Source organism: Acanthochromis polyacanthus, chromosome 9 (genome assembly GCF_021347895.1).
Source record: "Acanthochromis polyacanthus isolate Apoly-LR-REF ecotype Palm Island chromosome 9, KAUST_Apoly_ChrSc, whole genome shotgun sequence".
NCBI lineage: Eukaryota > Metazoa > Chordata > Actinopteri > Pomacentridae > Acanthochromis > Acanthochromis polyacanthus.
In genome coordinates, this window is record NC_067121.1 from 8,842,111 (window position 1) to 8,863,920 (window position 21,810).

The 21,810-nt window shown below is 39.4% G+C and overlaps 1 protein-coding gene across 1 annotated transcript in view; it reads left to right on the forward strand.

Moving 5' to 3' along the window:
- The window catches only part of pard3ab (par-3 family cell polarity regulator alpha, b), a 335,934-nt gene that overhangs the window by 118,127 nt on the left and 195,997 nt on the right, over positions 1-21,810 (forward strand). The window contains exons 3-5 of the mRNA XM_051953203.1: positions 8,187-8,370; positions 15,662-15,855; positions 16,865-17,008. Of these exons, the coding sequence (XP_051809163.1) occupies positions 8,187-8,370; positions 15,662-15,855; positions 16,865-17,008 (522 nt within the window). The remainder of the gene's footprint in view (positions 1-8,186; positions 8,371-15,661; positions 15,856-16,864; positions 17,009-21,810) is intronic.

Here is a 21,810-nt window from a genome sequence, read left to right on the forward strand (position 1 = left end):
TAGTGAAACCTTTCAAGTTAGGGGTGAAAAATGCCTCATTTCTAACAGCTGTAAAAAATGTACATGGTATATAGTATCTAATAACATATCTATAGCATGTAGAGCCACTATTTTACCAGTCTTTTGAGCACCTGTGAGCACTTAAAAAACTGTTGTATGTTTATTCTGGATTTCTTTCCATCATTGCGAAATTACTTTTTGCAGAAATGTAACTTTCTTTGTACTGTTTATTGCATTCTAATTTTGTTAAACTGCACTAAATACATTTCTGAGTTCTCTCTGCTTCTGGTCATGGTTGTTTCCGTAGAGGTGCAGGACTTTATACTGCCTGGAAAAATGCTTCCAAAGTGAGTAAAAATGTCACAAGAGCAAAAAATACTAAGAAAGTGCTTGTGCTCAGAGGCTTATACGATGAGTATTACTCTTTCTTTCTTTTTTACAACTGTTAATGTGCATTTGGCCCAGCTGACTTTACTTATGTCATCGGTCACTTATGACAAAAGCAAGCAGAGGCTCCAACTTAGCCATTAATGATGTTCCCACTGACCTAATTTCAGGTGTTTAATGATCGTAATGAAAAGCTAAATCCACGGAGACGCTGGATGTAAATCGTAGTTAATGGATTTTTTGTTTTTTTTACTTATGTCTCTGACGGATTTTAGTGATTGTTATTGTACAAAACCGAGGCAGAAGAGACTTGTAACACGCTGCGTTCACATGTCGAACGTCTGAGTCACTCGTATCGGATGTCAAACCGCCAGCCCTCTGCTTATTGGGTTATTTCTTTAAACCTTCACGTTACTGCGATCCAGAAGTTTGGTGTCTGCGCTGTAATCCGACCCAAGGCGGCAGCTGTTTTCCGTTAAAATGCGCATTTGAAATTTGCAAAAATTTAAATGCATATTTGAGGTATGAAAGCAAACATAATGGAAGCAGAGAATGAGCTGCTTTTCTTGTTTTCCTCCGACGTTTGCTTGAAAAGCTTCGGGCTTGTTTACACTCCAAAGTTATTTCAAATATTGTCTCAGCAATTATCACCCTTGGAACATTTGTCTCTTATCTCCCAGCGTACAATAGAGTTGTTTTTTTTTATTGCTATTAAACATTGTTTGTTGCCACGTACTCATCTGCATATAGATTCATGTGCAAATAGTCTCATATGTGCATAATTTGTACATTGTGTAGAAAACAAAGCAATACAGATGATTTGAGCAGCGGTTTCTGGTTTGACATAATTGGATGAAACTTTTCACATCCCTGTGGGCTTTTTTTTTTTTCAGCTGAATGTTTTAGAACTTTTAAAGAGCAAAGTGTGATTATAGACAGGGCCTGAATAGCAGTAACAGACTTTTGAGTGGTTCAACAAGTTTTTTTTTTTTTTTTTTTTTTTTTTTAAGGATTACTGCAATTTGTAAAATTCTACTTATCAACCTGTAATATCAGAAATCTCGGGGATCTCGTCGGGTCAAAGTAGTTGTGTGTCCTGCACTACTTTTTATTATTGCAGTGATGATTACCGTAGATTATTTCTGCCTTTCAGTGAGATTGGTATTTGTGGAGTGCAGTGCAGCTGAACTGATTACCCTGTAATAACAACCACATGGGCCTGGAATAAATGGAGCCGAGGGTTCTTCTTCTGTGGTGTCCTCGGGGAGCTGGGAGGAGGCGGCTGACTCAGCTGTTCTGAGCTTTAATGAGGGAAGAGCGGCGTTCTTTCTGTCAGTCACACACAGGAAGTTTTTATGCAGACTGGTACACGGTTAAAACGCAGACGGACACACAGCCCGTGTTACTGCCGTTTCCCATGTGGCTCACTAAAACACATGCACCTGAGCACAAATCCATGCTCTTAACTTCCTCTCTTTTTTACGGTTTCTCTTCTTCTCCTGCATTTCTCGTCTTCACTTATGTTTTCCCTACATATGTCCGACACACAGACTACTGAACAACCAATATGGGTTTTTCAAGGACCAATTACTGGTAATCAAGAAAGACAGATAACCCATATTCATTAAATCTCATGTTTTAACCTGTCCTTCATAACTAGGCTTTCCCATTAATAGGGGGGCTGTAATTGAATATGTAAAATAGAAAGAACTAGACGAGCCCTCAGTAGATGGCAGAACCACGCCCATGCATGATGCTCTGTATCAATTTTGATCATCCTACATATATCCCTTCCTATGCAAACGATGCAATATGCAAGAAATGTGCTAAGTGACCCCTGTGACCTTGACCTTGATCTGCTGACCTCTAACTCCACAACTGAGCAGGGGACCTTAGACCGATCTTCAGTGCCAAGTTTGATCATCCTGACTTCAGCACTTGCAGAGATATCTGACCGGACATACACACACACACACATACACATACTTAGCCAGCCAGCCAGCCACATACCGAAGCGAATGCAGTAACCCCGCTGACATACACATCAGGCGTGGTTAATTAAAGTATCTTGAACCCTAAAACCCACCAGCAGGTTTGAAAAGTCATGTTTTCGTTCAACATTTCCAGAAATGTACTCTATTTATCATGACAAAAAACTGTAAAAAACCAACAAAAAAAAAACAACTGTCAACTTTACGATGCCGCTTGAACTAATCTGGTGTAATGTGCATTTCTGTTAACCAAATCGAAGCTTAATATCATGATATTTGATGAAAATCAATGTGTTTTTCAAATTGGTGAAAGAATTGTCCAAAGCAAATTAAAATCTCTTGAAAAAGACTCAACAACTTTGTAAAAGGACTCAAAACATTTAGAGAGTGATTAAAAATATTCACAACGATTAAGAAGTTTTCCAAAATGACGTAAGAAAATCTTTGAGATGGTTAAAAATTGTCCAAAATAACTTCAAATTTGACAAAAATGATGCAATTTTTTCCAGATTCACTCGATTTTTTCCCAAAATGTTTTCCCCCAAAATCATTTTTTCTAAATTGACAGATTTTGACTTAAAATTGGACAAAAATGGCTCCACAATTTTTTTTTAATTTTCTGAAACTTTTCCAGAGCAGCTCAATTTTGTTTTTGAAAATGGGTTTGTCCAAAATGACTCAAAAAATTTCTAAAATGACTAAAAACTTTTTAAAAAATCATTCAAAATTCTCTGAAATCATTAAAAAGTTTTCCAAAGCAACTCAAATTTTCAAAATGGTTTAAGAAAAATTCCAAAATAACTTAAAATTTGACAAAAATAACTTTAAATGTTTCCAGAGTGACTCCAAATTCTGTCAAATACCAATAGAAGTGATTAAATTTGGATCTAAATATTTTTTTTGGGATCCAATGAGATTAATCAGTTTATCTCCTGCTGTTCTTTCTGCTTTTTTAAAAAAAAAAAAATCTTTCACTGCTCTATCACTTTTTTTGTCCTCTAAGGTCCACATATCTTAAATCATTATTAATTATTGTTTTCCAGACTATTTCAGGTTAATCTGTTTCTGCCTTTTAAGTTAGCCACTAGCCGTTAGTGTAGCATTAGCCTCTGTGAAAGAAGCTAGTTTCCTGCTTTGCGTTTCTTGTTCAGTTTTTGCTTGAGAGACATTTCTGAGAGCACAGAGTGACATCAGACAGACAGAGGAGGTTGCATTAGACCTGAAGTAGAGCATTTCATCTAGCTAAAATGGGTCAATTAAAATGCCGATAATCGTGAAAATGCCAAATATCGACCACGGTAACCTGCCAAGCCGATAATCGGTTTATCATCCACACACACACACACACACACACACACACACACACACACACACACACACACACACACACACACACACACACACACACACACACACACACACTTACTTCCCCTTTGACCTTTATTACCCCATTACTGTGTGTATACATTAGCCCCGAGCTGCAGCGAAACTCTAATTTGAAGTAAATGTGTTCACATTTATGTAGAGGGGCCTAATGGTGGAAAATGAGTCTGGAGGTCTGTAAATGTGTGTGAGTGTTTGTGTGCCCTCCAGAGCCTGTTGTGCTCACTGGGGAGCCTGTCCAGCATGCTATAAAAGTGCAGCGCTCTCAGGCTAAATGTGGCTGAAATGAAGGTTTAATGTGCTGGAAAACTGGTAGTTGGGTTTGAATGGTGTGTGTGTGTGTGTGTGTGTGTGTGTGTGTGTGTGTGTGTGTGTGTGTGTGTGTGTGTGTGTGTGTGTGTGTGTGTGTGTGTGTGTGTGTGTGTGTGTGTGTGTGTGTGTGTGTGTGTGTGTGTGTGTGTGTGTGTGTGTGTTTTTTAATGGATTTCGTGTGCATGTGGGTGCATTTCTTTCTGCGTGTGTATGTTCAAGAGGTGTGTTTTTGTGAGTTTGTTGCATTGTTTCTAATTAAATGATAGTGTGTGTCGCTGGAATGGCCACAAAATGTTCATGTTTTGTTCTAAGATCTTGCTGTTACACATGCGCCCTGTTATTATATGTAAACATAAGTGCAGCGTGTTCAAGGTAGTAGTTATGGATTCTGATTGCTAATTGATTCTTATGAGGCCATAAGTAATAATGTAGCCCTCTGTAAAGCTTCCTTTTAATATTCAGTGAGTAGGATAATTGCAGCCAGCGAAGCTCAAACCATTTGGATCTCATTAATGTGTTTGTTTACTTGTATATAACTTTCAAATTCCAGTAGAAAGTGACATTAACAGCCTCTGATTTAGCTTTAATAAAGTCACCAGAGTCTTGCATGACTCTGGAAGGGTCCAAAAACATCTCGTTGTATGGTTCCCATAATGCAGCTAACAGCATCTTTCCATGACACGCTCCCTGTCTAATCGCTGCTGACAGCTTTTAAGTTTCATGCCCCCACTCGCTAACACTGGCGCCCTGTTGCACATTTGTAGCCTCTCAGTCTGAGCCAAAATCACTTGTCATGAGGGACATTTTCCAGCTCCATCTGGAGTCATAACTTCTTGCTGTCGTCCAGGAGATGTTCTTATTGTGCTGCTTTCTAGTCTGCTTGCAGGATGCACCCAACACGTCTGTTGACGAAACAATTAAATGTTGCTACACTCGGTTGTCAACACCACAAATACTCGGCGGTTAAACTAATTATTAATATTAGTTCCTCACAGCTCCAGACTAATTTGTGCATGTTGTAAACTCGCAAGGTACACAGTGGGACAGATGATATCCTATTAAACCAGGGCACTTTGGCAGCATTTAGATCCAGAAAATGAGACTGTATGTAGGCTGTGGAACTAAAAAATAACCGGTCGACTTTGGACACGTGAACCCGCAGGATTATTCTTTTCAAAGTTATTTCTTACATTTTATCTCATAAGTTGTTGTCACATTTTGTAGGATTATGTGGAGGAAAGTGCAACATGTTTCAGCTGCATTTTAATTATGATTTCAGTTCTTACTCTGCCAAGGAACACAGCGAAGTTATGTGACAATCGGCGTACGTTTGTCTGTCTGTCTGTGCACAACATAACTCAAAAACAATTAACGGATTTGGATGAAATTTTGAGGGAAGTTCAGAAATTACACAAGGACCATGTGATTAGATTTTGGCAGTGATGCGGCTTTTCGTTGCAAGATAGTGGCACGGCGACACTGTAACTATGACAACAAGTGAACACTACTGTATGTCATGTACCTGCTGACGATCACATGATTGTGATCCACTAAAAATCCACGGACTTATCTGGACTTATCAGTTGGAAATCATACAACAACTGAGCAGCCTTGGTGACATACTACGCTCTCTGAGTGCTTTTTGTGTTGAAGAATGTGATTATTGGTTTGAAATGGCTCTTAAAATGGACCCGATGTTTTTTTGTTTTTCCGGACAATGTTAAATTTTGTCGGTTAAGTTGGACAAATTTTCTTACGAATATACTGGTTGACTCAACTAAATTTCCATTTAACTGACAAGAAAATTATTCTCTTGGAACATCCTGAGTCTTATTTATTTAGTGAATGTGCACTACAAAACAAATCCTTCACTGCATGTGCAGTTGGTGCCATTGGAGCATCTGTGAAATTACAAAAAACTCCCAACAAAACTGTCCGGTACACGGATGTCTGCATATAACGTTCCATTCAAGATGCCATAAATGTCATTCACGCTCTTGTAGATGTGGAAAATTCCTTCCAGTGTGGTATTATTTACTTGTAGTGACCAACTTTTACTTTGTCATTGCTGTTTATTGGCAAAATGTTGCCATATACATTCACTTCACCTCTAGAAATCCACACGTATTGATGCACACATGTAACCAAAACTGGTGCAGAGTCGAAATGCAAGTTTCTGTTGGAATTTGTTCCTCTTATAAATTTGAGACCGGTTCCAATTCAGAAACGGTTCTCATTGCTCCTTGTTCAGACTTTTGTCTCCAAAGAAACGTAAAACCTCGACTTGGACAGTCTTATTCACAGCAGACTTCAAAACATTTCTCTTTTTCACACACGGTACAGTGTTCTCATATATATCTATTTCTGACATGTATAGTCCCACAGTGTGTTGAGTCTGTTTTTGATCCGCTGCTTTATGCCACAGGGTCTTCGGTCAATTTTTCTTCAAAGTTCAGGCTTTTTCTTTGGTCTGGATCATGTGAATAAACCCAGATGAACTGCAGCGATAACGTGTGGATGTGGAGCATCCCTGTTATTTCTGATATTCGGTGCTTTGGGGGGTGAACCTCGGACATAATCGGAGTCACGCCTTTACATCAGATCTCACCACGAGGGACGATTAGATCACATCTTCTGAATTGGCAAACATTGGATGGATTTTTTTTTAATTTTTCATTTTCTCCTCGGCTAACCGGAGCCAGCTGAACACATACACGAGCCTGGCGGGAGTCACAGAGGGATGGCATGAATCCCATCTTTAATCTAATAAAAGGACTCAGCAGAGGCTGGAATTAATCAGATCTGTAAGGGAGAAGAGCTTTGAACATAAAGAGGTGGAGAGAAAGCGAGGAGGCATTTTGAGTGAAGAGCAAATATGATTGGACATAATGAGTGTCTCGGTGTCATGAAATTGGGACTCTAAATCACCTTCCTTTTTGGACTGCATGTGCGGTCCTCCTGCTTTGGAGCTCAGAAGGACCACCATGTCCTCTTTTGTCTGAGCGCCGGTGTCAGAGCAGCTACCTCTTAATTTATGGCACTCCAGCTATAATTTAGACCAAACTGCACCCATTCTGTGCCAGTTGGTCTCAACGCCTCCACGTGAAATCACAGAGTACGTTGTGTTTTAATGATTCTCATTTTCCTCCTCCTGGATTAACTGGATTAAATTCAGATTTGTGGAGAATTAGGGCTCGGTTGTACAGCTCCAAACACAGATGAAAGGAAATCTTAATCCTTTTAAATAGCTTTATTTATATAGCATCTTTTGAAAACCGTGTTTACAAAGTGCTTAAAAATAAAAGGTACTCTGGAGGACCATTGAACAACAGAAGTCTGGTTTGTCCAAACAGAAAGGGGGGGAAAAAAAAAAAAAAAAAAAAAGGCGAGGCAGACAAAAGTGGAGAAATGGAGTAAAACATGGCAAAAAAAATAAAAATAAAAAATTGGTAAAATAATACAAGACAAAAATTCTAAATTAAGGAAAATAAAGTAAAATGAAATTCATAAAATAAAATAAATTAAATTAAAAAAGTGGAATGAAAGACAATAGACAGAAGAAGAAATTCTAAATAATAATGATGATGGTGACAATAAGAATAATGACAACAGTAATACAAATAATATACGTCATGATAACAATAATGGTAATATTACTTTTAGCCTAGTCTTTGTCTGTATTCTTTCATGGTTTTATGCAACAGTTTGATGCAAAAAAAACTAAGATTTTCTCCACAAATCGTGTCCATATCATCTTTTCTTTTAAAATCAAATCAATTCTTTTTACTTTCTCAATCCTCTGTTCTTTTATTTTGAAATGTTTCTACCATTTTAGAAGATACACTTTGATGTGTCAATTGTTGCAGGGTCCATATTTATCTATTCCCATTTTTGTTGCTGTTTTATCATTGTAATTGCAGTTCTCTTTCTCTCTTTTTTGGAGATTTTGAATGTGTTTGCTGCTTTCCTGCATTTTTTGTGCACTACTTCTTCCATTTCACATTTTCTAAGAACATACAGCTCAGAAACAACCCAGCTTGTTTGTGACATGCGTTCTGTTGAACACAAATCCACGTTTCTCACAACCAAACCTCCTGTGCTCTCTTCTTCCAGTTGATCGCTATATATGACGAGCAGGAGCCCCATCATGGAGGCGACGGCACCAGCGCCAGCTCCACAGGGACCCAGAGCCCCGACCTGTTTGCTGCAGACCTCAGCGCTGGCAGCGGAGCTTCAGCCTTCCAGCCCTACCAGGCCGCCAGCGAGATCGAGGTGACGCCTTCGGCCCTGCGCACCAGTAAGTACAACCACCGGAGGGGAAATATTAAATTACCACAATGTGTTTCTGGATCAATGGCCATCAGGTGATTTGCAGATGTTTGCAGTGTTTGTAAAGAGGGATCATTATGCACAGATGTGATCAGTTCTAAAGCTGTTTACTGATGAGCACGTGAGTCGGTTAATCTCATGTTTCATGTTGTCGTCCTCACTGGAGTCAAATGTCAGACACAACAGCAGAATGCAGAAACCCCGACAAATCACCTCATCGCGGCCCAGTTCCTCAGCTGCTGTTCATAAATTCCGTTAATTGGACAGGAGTTGCCTTTTTTTTCAGCCACAGATAGCCGTTTGATCCGTGGCCAAAGTGGCTAATTGGTTCTATTCGCTGCCTCCTAAATCAAATGTGACGCCGAGCCCGTTCACCTCCGCAGTTCTGCCGGCCAGGTCACTTCTTCGACTGTAATTACCGGGAGTTTGGATGAGGTGCTGACTCTTGTAGGTGATTTGTCAATTTCAGTCAAGCAAAAACCCCTTTTTGCACAGAACTGAAAACAGAAGCAAAAGAGCATGCATGCACAGATATATGCATAGAGACAAACACATATTCTCACTGTCTCTCTGCTTCTTTTCTTGATTTCTACCTTAACACAGCAATTTGACATCCCTGTGGCTTGTAACAAACTGCTTAAAGTGAAAGTGGGAAAGGGAAATTGAAACATGCAAGTACAGATTAATTATTACTTTTGATAATGGCAATAAAAGTATGTACATTTCTGAATTCTTGATACACTAATTAATTTTAACAATAATTACGGTGGCCAATAATCGAGAAAATGATAGTAATGGACACAGTTGAAGCTGAAATCTCTTGTAAAAGGTAAAGAATGTATCTAAGCCACTTTCTTGAAGGGCTGTACTTTTGTTGCTTTCATGTTTGAATGAGCATCCTGGTCACTTCCTGTAAAAGTTGCAACAGCCTTTTTCCTTAATTAGATTTTGTAACATTTACACTACTGGTCAAAAATTTGGGGTCATCCAGGCAATGTCATGTTTTCCATGGAAACTCACACTTTAGTTCATGTGCTAACATAACTACACAAGGCTTTTCTAGTCATTAATTAGCCTTGCAATGCCATTAGCTAGCACAATGTAGCATTAGAACACAGGAGTGATGGTTGCTGGAAATGTTCCTCTGTACCCCTATGGAGATATTCCATTAAAAATCAGCCGTTTCCAACTAGAATAGTCATTTACCACATTAACAATGTCTAGACTGGATTTCTGATTAATTTAATGTTGTCTTCTTTGAATTTTTTTTTTTTTTTTTTCAAAAAATAGGACATTTCTAAGTGAGCCCAGACTTTTCTATCTTTTTTTAATATGCCACTAGTCTGAACTGCATGGGTTAACAATGATATGCAGACACAAGGTTCTGATGCTCTGATGTAGGATGTTATCAGCTGTGGTTGGCAGCATAACAGTGTAGAAAGTGATGCGTAGCAGGAAATGTGTCTGCACCACTTTATGAGGTCCTTAACTGATTAAAAAATGATTTAGAGAATCCCCTAAACAACAAGAACGTGAAAAAAAATGTCCTGGAAGACACTCATGTTTGTCAGCGATGTTGCACCTCATGTGTTAGATGTCACTTGTTGTACCATCCAAACTCATACACATGGCAAATACAACACCCGCACCATGGTTCTCTCCTACATTTGTGGCCAGCCTAAGTCCGCTTTAGAGGTAGAACTTGGTTGCAGAATACCCACTAAAGCACCTGCTTCTGTTCTTACACATCAAACTGCTATTGAAGGCTGCATAAATGATCTTATTAAAACTTTAATCAACTCACATCTTCTGTCACCTTCATTATAACTTGTTCTTACAGGGGGATGCTAAATGGATGTTAGAGTTTGCACACTAATAAAAATAACTTGCAAACTTTAAATCAGAAAGTCTTTTGGAGAGAAAATAATGGATTTGTGCACCTGTAAATACGATTTTGTGAGTGTGTATTTTTGTGTTGTATTTGTGGGAAGAAAAAAAATCGACACATACAAGAAATTATTTTACAAGGACACAACTCATAGAGTGTGGGAATTCAGATTTGCTGATACACATACAAATTCAATGTACACAACTACAAATTCGATGTTACAGGTGCTCAAACATTTTGCACCTGAAATACCTTCATAGCAATGGGGTGTAAATTGGTTTGATCTGTAAAAGCTGCAATAACTGTGAAGTTTTAGCAGTTTTGGTTGTCACATATGAGGAATTAAACTCAGTGTTTTAGTGCATAACAGTAACATATACATTAAAAACACAATTGCTGCACGTAATTAGTAAGGGTGACAAGAAAAATGAGGATCCGGTGTAGTAAATATAGGACATTAGAAGTCATGAAAAGTAACAAACATTTTCAGTGTTTTTTTTTCTCTTTCAAAATTATTCTGAACTTTCAGAGTTTACTTCCTCTATACAGTCATTTTATGGTTCGTTTGAAAAACTTCTCTTCATTTCTTCTGCAGAAATAATAGTTATAAACAAATTATTTTTAGTTAGTGCCTTTAATTAACACTTAAAGCTTCCTTGCGGTTGGAGTTTGGCTTTTCCACTAATGACCTGTGTGAAATGGCAGTGATTGACTTTCACAGACCCCAAATTTTCCTTTTCTGTCTCTGTCTCGCACACAAAAACTCTCGGACGGTGTGAACGAGGTCACCGCAGCCCTAATTGGATTTCTGGTCGAGATGCTGAATGTGAAATTTGAGCAAGAAATGGAAATCTGGTAATATAATCGCACCTGCCAGTTGTGTCCAATTTAGCCGTCTTCATAATAAATTCTAACCCCGTTTAATTGACGACTCTGAATCTCATCAGCTGAATTTTAATGGGTTTTAAGAGAAATGTCTGACATGGAAGAGAAGGAATTTGATTAATTTTTTTCCTCCTGTGAGCGCCTAATGAGAATAGCTTTCAATCACCGATTTATGTTAGAGGAGACGAGATGAGAGGCGCTGGACTCTGTGGGGCTGCCAGTTTTCTTGTTTGGTCCACAAACTCAAAAGAAAAGTGATTAAACTTATTAGACAGGGAGCTCAATTGAAACTCACAAATGGATTGATGTCAATTTCTTGCCTTTGTTACACTCAAAACCTCTGTAGATGAGAAAAAGCTGATAAAAAGACAGTGTCACTATTGTGGACGTGTGAGGCTTTCAAATGCTAATTTCAAAAGCTACTTCTGTGTATTGGACAGAGTACAAAGATCCAAGGAGTGGCCATTTGTTCTGGGCTTTAAATACACTCCTGTGACTTTATAATGTTTATTTAATGTGGCTTGTCACATTTGTGTATTTGTGGGGTGACATTTTTTTAAAAATTATTATCATTTACAAAGAAGCTTTAATGGTACTTTACTGTTGTTATTTAATATTCTATGTTAATAACTACATCATCAGTCTTCCAAAAGGCAAAAGGAAATGACCACACTCTACTAATGATGTCCAGGTTACAAGACAGCAGAGCATTTGTATGTTCGCTGGGTCTATTTTCGTCAAGCCGTCACGCATCTCTGAAGTTTGACAGTCACTTGCAAATGCCTTTAATTATTATTATTATTTAATTTGTTACTGATTGTGTCTTATAATCGGAGGGAGAGAGAAATGGGATGCCACGGGCTTTTTTAAACCTCTGTTAAGCCCTCTTTGCTCTTTGTCATAATGTATATTGTTCTAATGCGGCCAAATTTATGATTTAAGTATTTTCCTTTCAATATTTTCAGATATCTTCAGATGTCTCAAGCAGTATGAAATGTGATCCCAGTGAAGTCACTGTTGTTTAAATAGCGCGTTTGAAACAACAGATGTTGAGCCAAAATGCTCTCAAATAGAGAATAAGATTGGCATAACAAATTGGCTTACCTATTTAAACATAACGGTTAAGATCCTTTAGTATTATTTTTAACATGCCTAAAGAATTGAATTGCTAAGACCGAACAATAATATAAAAGTAGAAATTTGTCTATTTTGAATATTACCTTTCACCCTACAGTGTTACGTACGATACACAGTTACCAAACAAACTTAAATATGAATGTTAAGAACCATACTTTAGCAAATTACCTGACTAATTTAAAATTAACAAAAAAATTACACTTTGACAACCCGGTAAATCCAGCTCGGATGAGGATAAAAGAGCGGAACCAACAGAATGGCTCACACCAGTGCAGCTCCAGAGCCAGATATACCTGCTTAACATATTTTTGGTGGTCACAGATCTTGTTGTACAGCTTCTGTCGAGCTGTCTGGAATGTATTGCTGAGAGGTAAGGTGCACTGCGGCTTCACAAGCTCCAAAAGATGGCAAAACCTCAAATTTACCACATGCATACATGATAGAAAACATATTGTAGCTTAGCTGTAATGCCTGGTTGTGCCACCAGGTGGATTCCCTTACTGTTTAAGTTATGAACCAAGGAGGCATCATTTAGACTACTGGCAGGACACAAGTAGAGGAGTGTAAGAGTCAGTTCAGAATCAGAATTACTTTATTCATCCCCGAAGGGAAATTCAGTTGTCAGGGTTCTTATCTGTTTAATTTTGAATTGAATAGCCTGACTGCTGATGGCAAGAAAGATTTCCTAAATCTTTCGGTCTTGCAGAGCAGGGATAGGAGCCGTCCACTGATGTTTCGTTGTTCATTGAGGCAGATGTGAAGTGGATGATCCATGTTTGTCAGAATGGCCTCCATCTTGCTCAGTGCCCGTCTCTCCACCTCATCCTCCAATGTGTTCAATCGGATTCCAACCACAGAGCCAGCTTTTTTAATCAGTTTGTTCAGACGCCTTGCATCCTTCTGTTTTATGCTGCCTCCCCAGCAGACTGCAGCATAAAACAGGACACTTGCTACCACAGACTGATAAAACATCTGCAGCGTCTTACTGCAGATGTCTAGTGATCGAAGTCTTCTGAGGCAATAAAGTCGGCTCTGGCCCTTTTTGTAGATGAAGTCTACGTTTGTAGACCAGTCCAACTTATTATCAAGGTGGACACCTAAATATTTATATGATGTCACCATCTCAATGTCCACGCCACAAGTGTTCACTGGCTGAAGAGGGGGTTTGGATCTGTGGAAATCTATGATCATTTCCTTTGTCTTTGAGGCGTTGAGTAGCAGGCAGTTTTTGTGACTCCAGTCACTGAAGGATTTTGATTATCATTTTGATTCAGGAAGTGGTATCTTAGGCAGTTTTATTCATCTAATATCCATTTATTTTGCTTGACAAAGCTGCTGCCAGATTGCAGTGCCATTCCTTACCTGTTAAGCATTTGATTTGAATGGAACAGATACAAGATCGTTGGCAAGCAGAGAACGTTGTGGGATTTTAGCTAGCAACAGACACAATGACAAAGGCATGTGTGGCGCTTAATGATCTCCAACCAGATCTAATGTGTTTAAGACAACGTGGGAGTGTTCCTACATCCTAGTGGCATATGTGTTCATTGATTGAAAAAAAAAAAACAAGGTCAGGACAAGACTAAAGTCCAAGATGGTGAATTTGTGTTATTGATTAAACCCTTGTTCATTGATAATGCTGCATCTCTGGCGTCCTGCCACATATTGTGCTCACCCTTTGTGATATGTGTGACAGTGGATGAAAACCAACTATCAGGCTTAAGTTTGTGTGGATACCAATCAGTGATGCGAACCCAAACTGTGAGATAGGGCCAGGTCATCCTCTATCCGAAAATACAGAAGATTTCTCAACCGTACAGTTTAAATACACAAAATGTGAAATGACAACACATTTCTCATGACTGTAATCCAGTTGAAGAGCTGCATTCTTGTATCCCAAAGCCACCTACGGCAGCATTTGTAGCAGTAGTTGGTTTTAAGACTTGTCAGAACTGTGTCCCTTCCTGAACTTCATCTCCCAAAGAGCCTCATGCCTCCTGCAGCTCAGAGGGATTTAGGTCCCACGCTCCGGGTGACCCAACAGCACCGCTCAGCCAAGTGCATGAGTGTTTCAACACACACACACACACACACACACACACACACACACACACACACACACACACACACACACACACACACACACACACACACACACACACACACACACATATACAAGCACTTCTCCAGCCTCTCAATGACTACTGTAGCTGTTGGCTCTGATGCTTCAAAACACAAACACACATCCACTGGTTTGTGTTCACATAAAATTCTAACTTATCATTCACACACAGCCTTTAAACACAAGATTCACAACCCCCAGAAACACACACAGAGCTCCACTTCAGCTTGCATAAATGTACACATCTCTAAACAAAAGTATTAAGTGTTCTGACACACACAGATCTCGTCAGTTTATTGGAAAGTACACAGAAACAAACACTCAGCTGGACACGGTCAATGTCTTCATGCATTTACTCACAATACACACAACTGTTGATTCAGACACACATCCTTTGAATGCAACAGCAGAATGTTTGGGAAAAGAACATGAGAACATGACACTTGTCATCCAAAGACGACGTTTTTTAAACAATTACATTTCATTTTCAATCCGTCTCTCTTGTGTGGTCCGGTGGGTTCCTTTTCAGCCAATCAGATCAGCTTTGGGATTTGCAGAGGTCTGAAAAGTAGGAGATTTTTTTTTGCTGTTGTAACGTTGTGCGTCATGCACAAACGGAGGCTGTGGAGGTTTTCTGCCCTTGTTGGAGTTGTTATTTGGACCTTGGCCCGCCGCCCACGCGCTGCAACTTTTTAAACAGAGTGAAGAGTTTTAATGGAAGGCATCCTCTAACGCCGGCATTTCTCAATAGGCTCTTCCTCATGTTGTTGTTCCCACACAGACTCTGCTGCTCCGACTGCTGCTGCTGCTGCTGTGTGTTAGGAGAGGACATTAAAGTAGAAACTGGAGCTGCCTGATTAGACTTTTGGTGATAAATCTGATTAATTCACATTTGGCTGATAATGGAGTTTCAGTGATTAATTTCCTTTATTAGCCCACATTGTTTGAGAAATATCATTTGTTCAGCATATTTGCATCAATCATCCTTAACTATAATATTAAATCTTTGTCTTGAGTCTTACAAACTACAGCAAAGGGTGTGTATTTTTTCAGCATAGATCCTCAATGTGGCTTTTTCCTATAACCAAGTAAAAAAAAAATCCAGTGATTATATTTCTTCATAGAATGTTTTCCAGGTTAAGGAAGAGCAAACTGTCTACATTTCTTAGAATTTTCTCAATTCTAATATTGTAGCTAAAATGCTATTTTGTCTGTTTTCGCTCTCAGATATGCCCCTTCACGTCCGACGCAGCAGCGACCCCGCTCTGCTCACCATCAACGGACCGTTCGGTGGCAGTGGCGGCGATTCTCGGGTCCAAACCGAAGGCACGCCGTCGAGGAAGAACCCGACCCGTTGGTCCACCACCGCTGGCTTCCTGAAAGCTCGCCATTCCTCTGGCACAAATAGCCTGGAGAGGAAGGTAGGCAGCTGGGTGCCAAAAGCAGAGAAGCTGCTTGCCAAAATTAAAAATACAACTAGATGTAGCTCTACAGTGTCTGATTTGCAGCTTGTGTATATCTGTCATGACAAAGAATTTCCAGTTTCAGTCAGTGCGTCAGATTTGCAAATGTCATCTTTGCTAACCTAAAAGTCCCAAAGTCAACTGTTACTTATGCCTGCAAACCTGACCTTTAACTTAATTTTTACATCAGCATAGCTGGTTTTAGCAACATGTGACTCTTGATTGCAGTTCATGGAGTGGATTTCTGAAACTGGAGCTGAAAGGAAAAACCAACATATAGTGTCTTAGCAGTGTCAATGCTCTTTGGTATCAATTCTGCTTGTTTCTGGAACTCCACTGGAGGGATTCAACACCATTCCTCGAAAAGATCTTTTCTCACTTCATGTTTTGGCGATGTTAACAGCTAGCATGCTACTCCAAAATCTCCCATAGATGTTGAATTGATTTGAAATCTGGTCACTCTGAAGGCCATAGGATAACAATCATATAATTGTTGCACTGATCAAACTGTTCAATATTTGCGTGTGTCTTATGGATTGAGGTGTTTTCATCTGACCAGGATTTAAGATAGAGGAACTCTTTGTACGTCCATTACGTGAGACACATGCTTACTTTCAAAAAGATGTTTAGGCGTCACATCCGGGGAAGATCTAGCACCAAAACGTCACATGTAAACATATTTTTGCAAGCCAGATCACTTCCACCAGGATAGAAATGTTGAATCATAGAATAAACACCCTCAGAACACCTTTGTCTTGAACATATCCACCAAATCTCTTCACTGTAGTATTCAAATTTGGCTTTTGCACCTGTTCCATTTTGCTTTTTAAACCAATATTTATGCATGTCTCCAATAAGTAAATAATAGAATGGAATAGAATGACTTTATTGATCCCCGAAGAGAAATTCAATTGTTTGGTCTTTCTTTTGCTTTGGCATTTCTGCTAAATGCCTGTTTTCCCTGCAGGGTAAAGGCATGGATACGTATCGTAGCCTGCCTCGGGATGCAGGGACATGGGCCAATCAGAGGGAGTTTCAGAGAGAGACGGCCCGGTCATCACTGAGTGCCAATCACCCCATGGTGGACCGCTGGCTGGAGAGACAGGAACAGGTAAGACCATGCTCCTATATTCCATTAAAACTGCATACAAAAGAATCTGGAATACGGTGCTGTTTCAATAGAAAAATGTGCAATGGTGTATTTCCTTAAGAAGTGAAGTTAGAAATGTTGCTTGTGACAGGTTGCTTGGCTATTACATACTCCTATTTCATCCTAATCAATATACACTCACTGGTCACTTTATTCGGTACACCTTGCTACTAAAAGGTTGAACCCCCTTTTGCCTTCAGGACTGCCTTCGTTCTTGGTGTCATACTTTCAACAAGGTATTGGAAATATTCGTCTAAGATTTTATTCCATATTGACTTGATAGCATCACACAGTTGTTGCAGATTTGTTGGCTGCACATTCATGATGCCAATCTCCTGTTCCACCACATCCCAAAGGTTCTATTGGATTGCGATTTGGTGACTGTGGAGGCCATTGGAGTACAGTAAACTCACTGTCATTTTCAAGAAACTAGTTTGAGATGTTTTGAGTTTTGTGACATGGTGCGTAATCCTGCTGTAAGTAGCCATCAGAAGATGGCCCAGTGTGGTCATAAAGGAATGGACATGGTTAGCAGGAATACTCGGGTATGCTGTGGTGTTTAAACCATGCTCAGTTGATACTAAGGTGCCCAAAGCATGCAAAGAAAATATCCCCCACGCCATTACACCACCGCCAGCCACAACCATTGATACAAGGATGGTTCCATGCTTTCATGTCGTTTACGCCAAATTCTGATTGTCTGACTGTCACGGCTGAAATTCGAGACTCATCAGACAAGGCAACATTTTTCCAATGTTCTATTGTCCAATTTTGGCGAGCCTGTGCCAATTGTAGTCTCAGTTTTCTGTTCTTAGCTGACAGGAGTGGCACCTAGTGTGGTCTTGTGCTGCTGTAGTCAGTTTTCTTTAAAGCTGGACATGTTGTTCTTTCAGAGATGGTATTCTGCATTCCTTGGTTGTAACCAATAGTTGTTTGAGTTACTGTTGCCTTTCTATAATCTCCGGCCAGTTTCCCCATTCCCCTCTGATCTCTTACATCAACAAGGCGTTTTAGTCCACACAACTGCTGCTGACTGGATATTTTCTCTTTTTGGGACCGTTCTCTGTAAATCCTAGAGATGGCTGCGTATGAAAATCCCAGTAGATCAGCAGTTTGTGAAATACTCAGACCAGCCCATCTGACACCAACAACCATGCTACAATCTAAGTCACTTCAATCCCCTTTCTTTCCCATTCTGATGCTCATTTTTTAGCAAGTTGTCTTGATCATGTCTAGATGCCCAAATGTATTGAGTTGCAGCTATGTGATTGGCTGATTAGCTGTTTGTGTTAGCAAGCAGTTGAACAGGTGTACCAAATAAAGTGACCGGTGTGTGTATACTATCTGTTCATTATAAGACGTCTCTGGAATATGTTATGGAAAATGAAGTGAATGTTTAGTAGATGAGTGTCCTGGAGTCTTTGTCCTTACATGGAGTCTGCAGCAGATACCTTCAGCCCTCTGTTGTTCGGAGATTTATAGTCAGTCTCACCGTCAGATATTACCCATCAGCACTAAGCTCTGTGAAAGCCTGACTGAGTGCCCCAGATCCAGTCCATAGCCCGACCCACTTCTAGCACTCCCACTGGGCCACAGCGAAGAGGTTAAAAAGTGGACAATTTTCACCATAAATCCACAATGACACTTAAATCATACAATGAGAAATAACTTTATGCTGATAACAAATGACATAAGCCACATACAGTACATATGGTCCTGCTTAGCTGGATATCCAGAATGTTGCAGGGTCAGGAGATCTTTTCCCACTCGGGTCAAAGTTGCGTTAGAATATGTCAATGAAATGTGATAATGCATCGTGACCACAACCATCCTTCATTTCATACTTGGGGTTGTATTGCAAGAAACTGGGTTAGAAGTTTCCCTTTTCAAAATATCAGGATGTAAGAAAAACAACTGCATCAGCAGAGTGAGTTAAACAAATATGAAGCAGCGTTTTATCTTTTTATGGCAGTTGGTTCAGATCGGTGGTCTGACACCTTTATTCTAGTAACACTCTTAACGATGCGGTTTGAATCCAAGTGTAATATTTGGGAACACACTCTGATATATGTGTTTTTCTTGCAGTTGAGACACCCGGTGTGTAATGTTGAATGTACAGTGAGTTCATGGACAAAAATCTGCCTCTTTTCTGACCCTTCATCTTTCCGAGAATTGTTGGATTCTTTATTGAAACTTTGACCTGTTAAAGTTTGCAAACACCAGCTGTATGAATGGAGGCCAATAGCAGAAACTCAACAGAAAGACTTGAAATGTCTAATTTTGGTAGCCAGGCTGAGCTAATTTCCCAATTTTAGTAGAACATGACAGTAGAACTTTAAAAGTGTGGCAACTTGGGCATCATATGTTGGGAAGTTAAGAACTTAATGGCCAAACTTTGGTTGTTGTTCTAAACATACTCCATCGCAAAAACTAAAGATTGAGTTTCTTCAAGAGAGGCTTAAAAGGGCATTGATGTACCAATGATTGGCTAAAGCTGAAGCCTGCTGGTTTGTGTTGGGTTGTGTGTGGACAACCATCACTTGTAGCTTTTGTGGATTTTCTTCCCATATCAATAACCAAAGTCAGTATAACTGTTGTCCGACTTGCTGCTTGGCCACGTGATTCTTGGATTCACTGATTTATTTTATTTTCTTCTCCCTCTTGAAGAACTCAGTGGGCTAATAGCTAGGGGCCAACCATTATGTTGTTTTTTTCAGGGACAATGCCTATTTTTCTTCACTGAGGACACAGATAATTTATATTTGGAACCAATATATTGTACATCTGCTGTAAAAATTTAAATCCTGGCGTCAGTAATTATAGCAGCACAAACTCGAACTCAAAACTGTGTTGGAATGCTTTCGTTTTTTTATGTTTTCCATATGCATTTAAAAAATAGATTTTTACCGTTTGTCCTTAAGGATTGATTGGCTGTAAAGAGACAAAGCTGCAGCAAAACCAAAGCAGCACTTTTTTCAGTCATTAGTTTTATCCGGAATTGGTGAACAAAATAGCAGTTCTGATAATTGTTAAATGCTAAATGTAAGATTCGTTCATAAGTTGAATCCTACTGGGTTTGTTTTTTTGCACCAAAAGATTGACATTTAAACAATTTTGCATTGTTTTTGTTGATGATTTTGGGTTTTTTCAAGTACATTTTTCTCTTCACATGCATGAAGAGAATACATTACACAGTTATACTATCTTATACTTTGGTTAAGATGTGTTGTAGTGGAACTCTTAGATCTAAGTGTTATGTTGGTCTGTGTTTGTGCCGGTTCCTTTAAGTCACCATTAAGACCCATCACAGTCTAACAAACTTACAAAAACAGTTTCTAACAAACATGTTGATTTATTATCAGCACCTGCAGCACTTTCTAACTCTCCTAAGTTCCTTCCAACTCAAACTTTCCTGGTGTTAAATGAGCCTTTTCTGTAAACAGGATCTTCCGCAGAAGGGTTAAGTGTGCAACAAGTTCTCACCATTTATCAGTGTAGCAATGCAGCGTTCTCCACATCTGTCTTGCAGCAGGCTTTAGTATGAAGGGGGTTAAGTAGTTGGAAGTGACTGCAGGATGGTGGTCGGTATTAATGACCTGCTGAAGGCCATCTGGCCTCCTCAACTCGCACATATACGCTCACACACACGTCCCCCCCTGCAGTCTGCTCGTTCTAGTGACAGGCCTCACAGTGACATGAGCAGCTACATTCGTCTGTGTGTCCTTCTGCTGTGTGTTTGTGTGTCTGTCCTGTTTAATGCTGCTTCTCTCTGTGTGTGATAGTGAGAGGCAGCTTGTTGACAGGGTGTCGTGTTGTTTAGGTCAGCGGTCCCCAACCACCGTGCTGCACAGAAAGAATAAAAATGTTTATTTTGTTATTTATTTCTGGCGGGAGCTGCACAGTGGCTCTGTGGTTAGCACCGTCTCTTTACAGCTAGAACATCCCCGCCTTTCTGGGATCTTTCTGCATGGAGTTTTCACGTTCTCCCTGTGTATGCATGGATTTTTTCTGGGTACTCCGGCTTCCTCCTACAGTCCAAAAACATGCTGAGGTTAACTGATATTTCTAAATTGTCCGTAGGTGTGAATGTGAGTGTGATTCTTTGTATCTATATATAGGCCTGTGACAGACTGGTGACCTGTCCAAAATGTCCCCTACCTTCAATTTAAGTCAGCTGGGATAGACTCCAGCCCCCCCATGACCCTAATGAGGATTAAGGGGTGTATGGATAATGGATGGATGGGTATTTCTGGCAGAGTCTACAGGGTGTTTTATTTTGAAAAACGACTAAATCGTCTTCTTGTCACTTCCGTCTGTGCTTGTTTCCCACACTTGACTCTGTCAGTTTTCATGCCCGGCCATTAAATGAAGCCGTCAATCTAACCTCTGCCAAAATTAGTAAAAACAAACATCACTGGAGAGGTTCCTTGAAAAGAGGGAGAAATTGTAAATAAATTGTAAATTTTATCTTAGTTTTGATTTCTTTGTTTTTTATTATCATAAAATTTCATGTTTATTTTATTGTTTAAACTATATTTTATTTCTATGATTTTAATACATGCGTTTAGTATCTACCTTTTAAATCATCTTTGTAATTAATTTTTTTTTGCCGTTGTAAAGCACTTTGAATTACCTTGTGCATATATTGTTGTTTTTAAATAAACGTGCCTTATCTTGCCTAAATACGTATGTAGGAATTTGTAGCAGTAAAAAGTAATTTCATTCATTTAGGACACTTCCAAAAAATAATAATTTAAAAAATA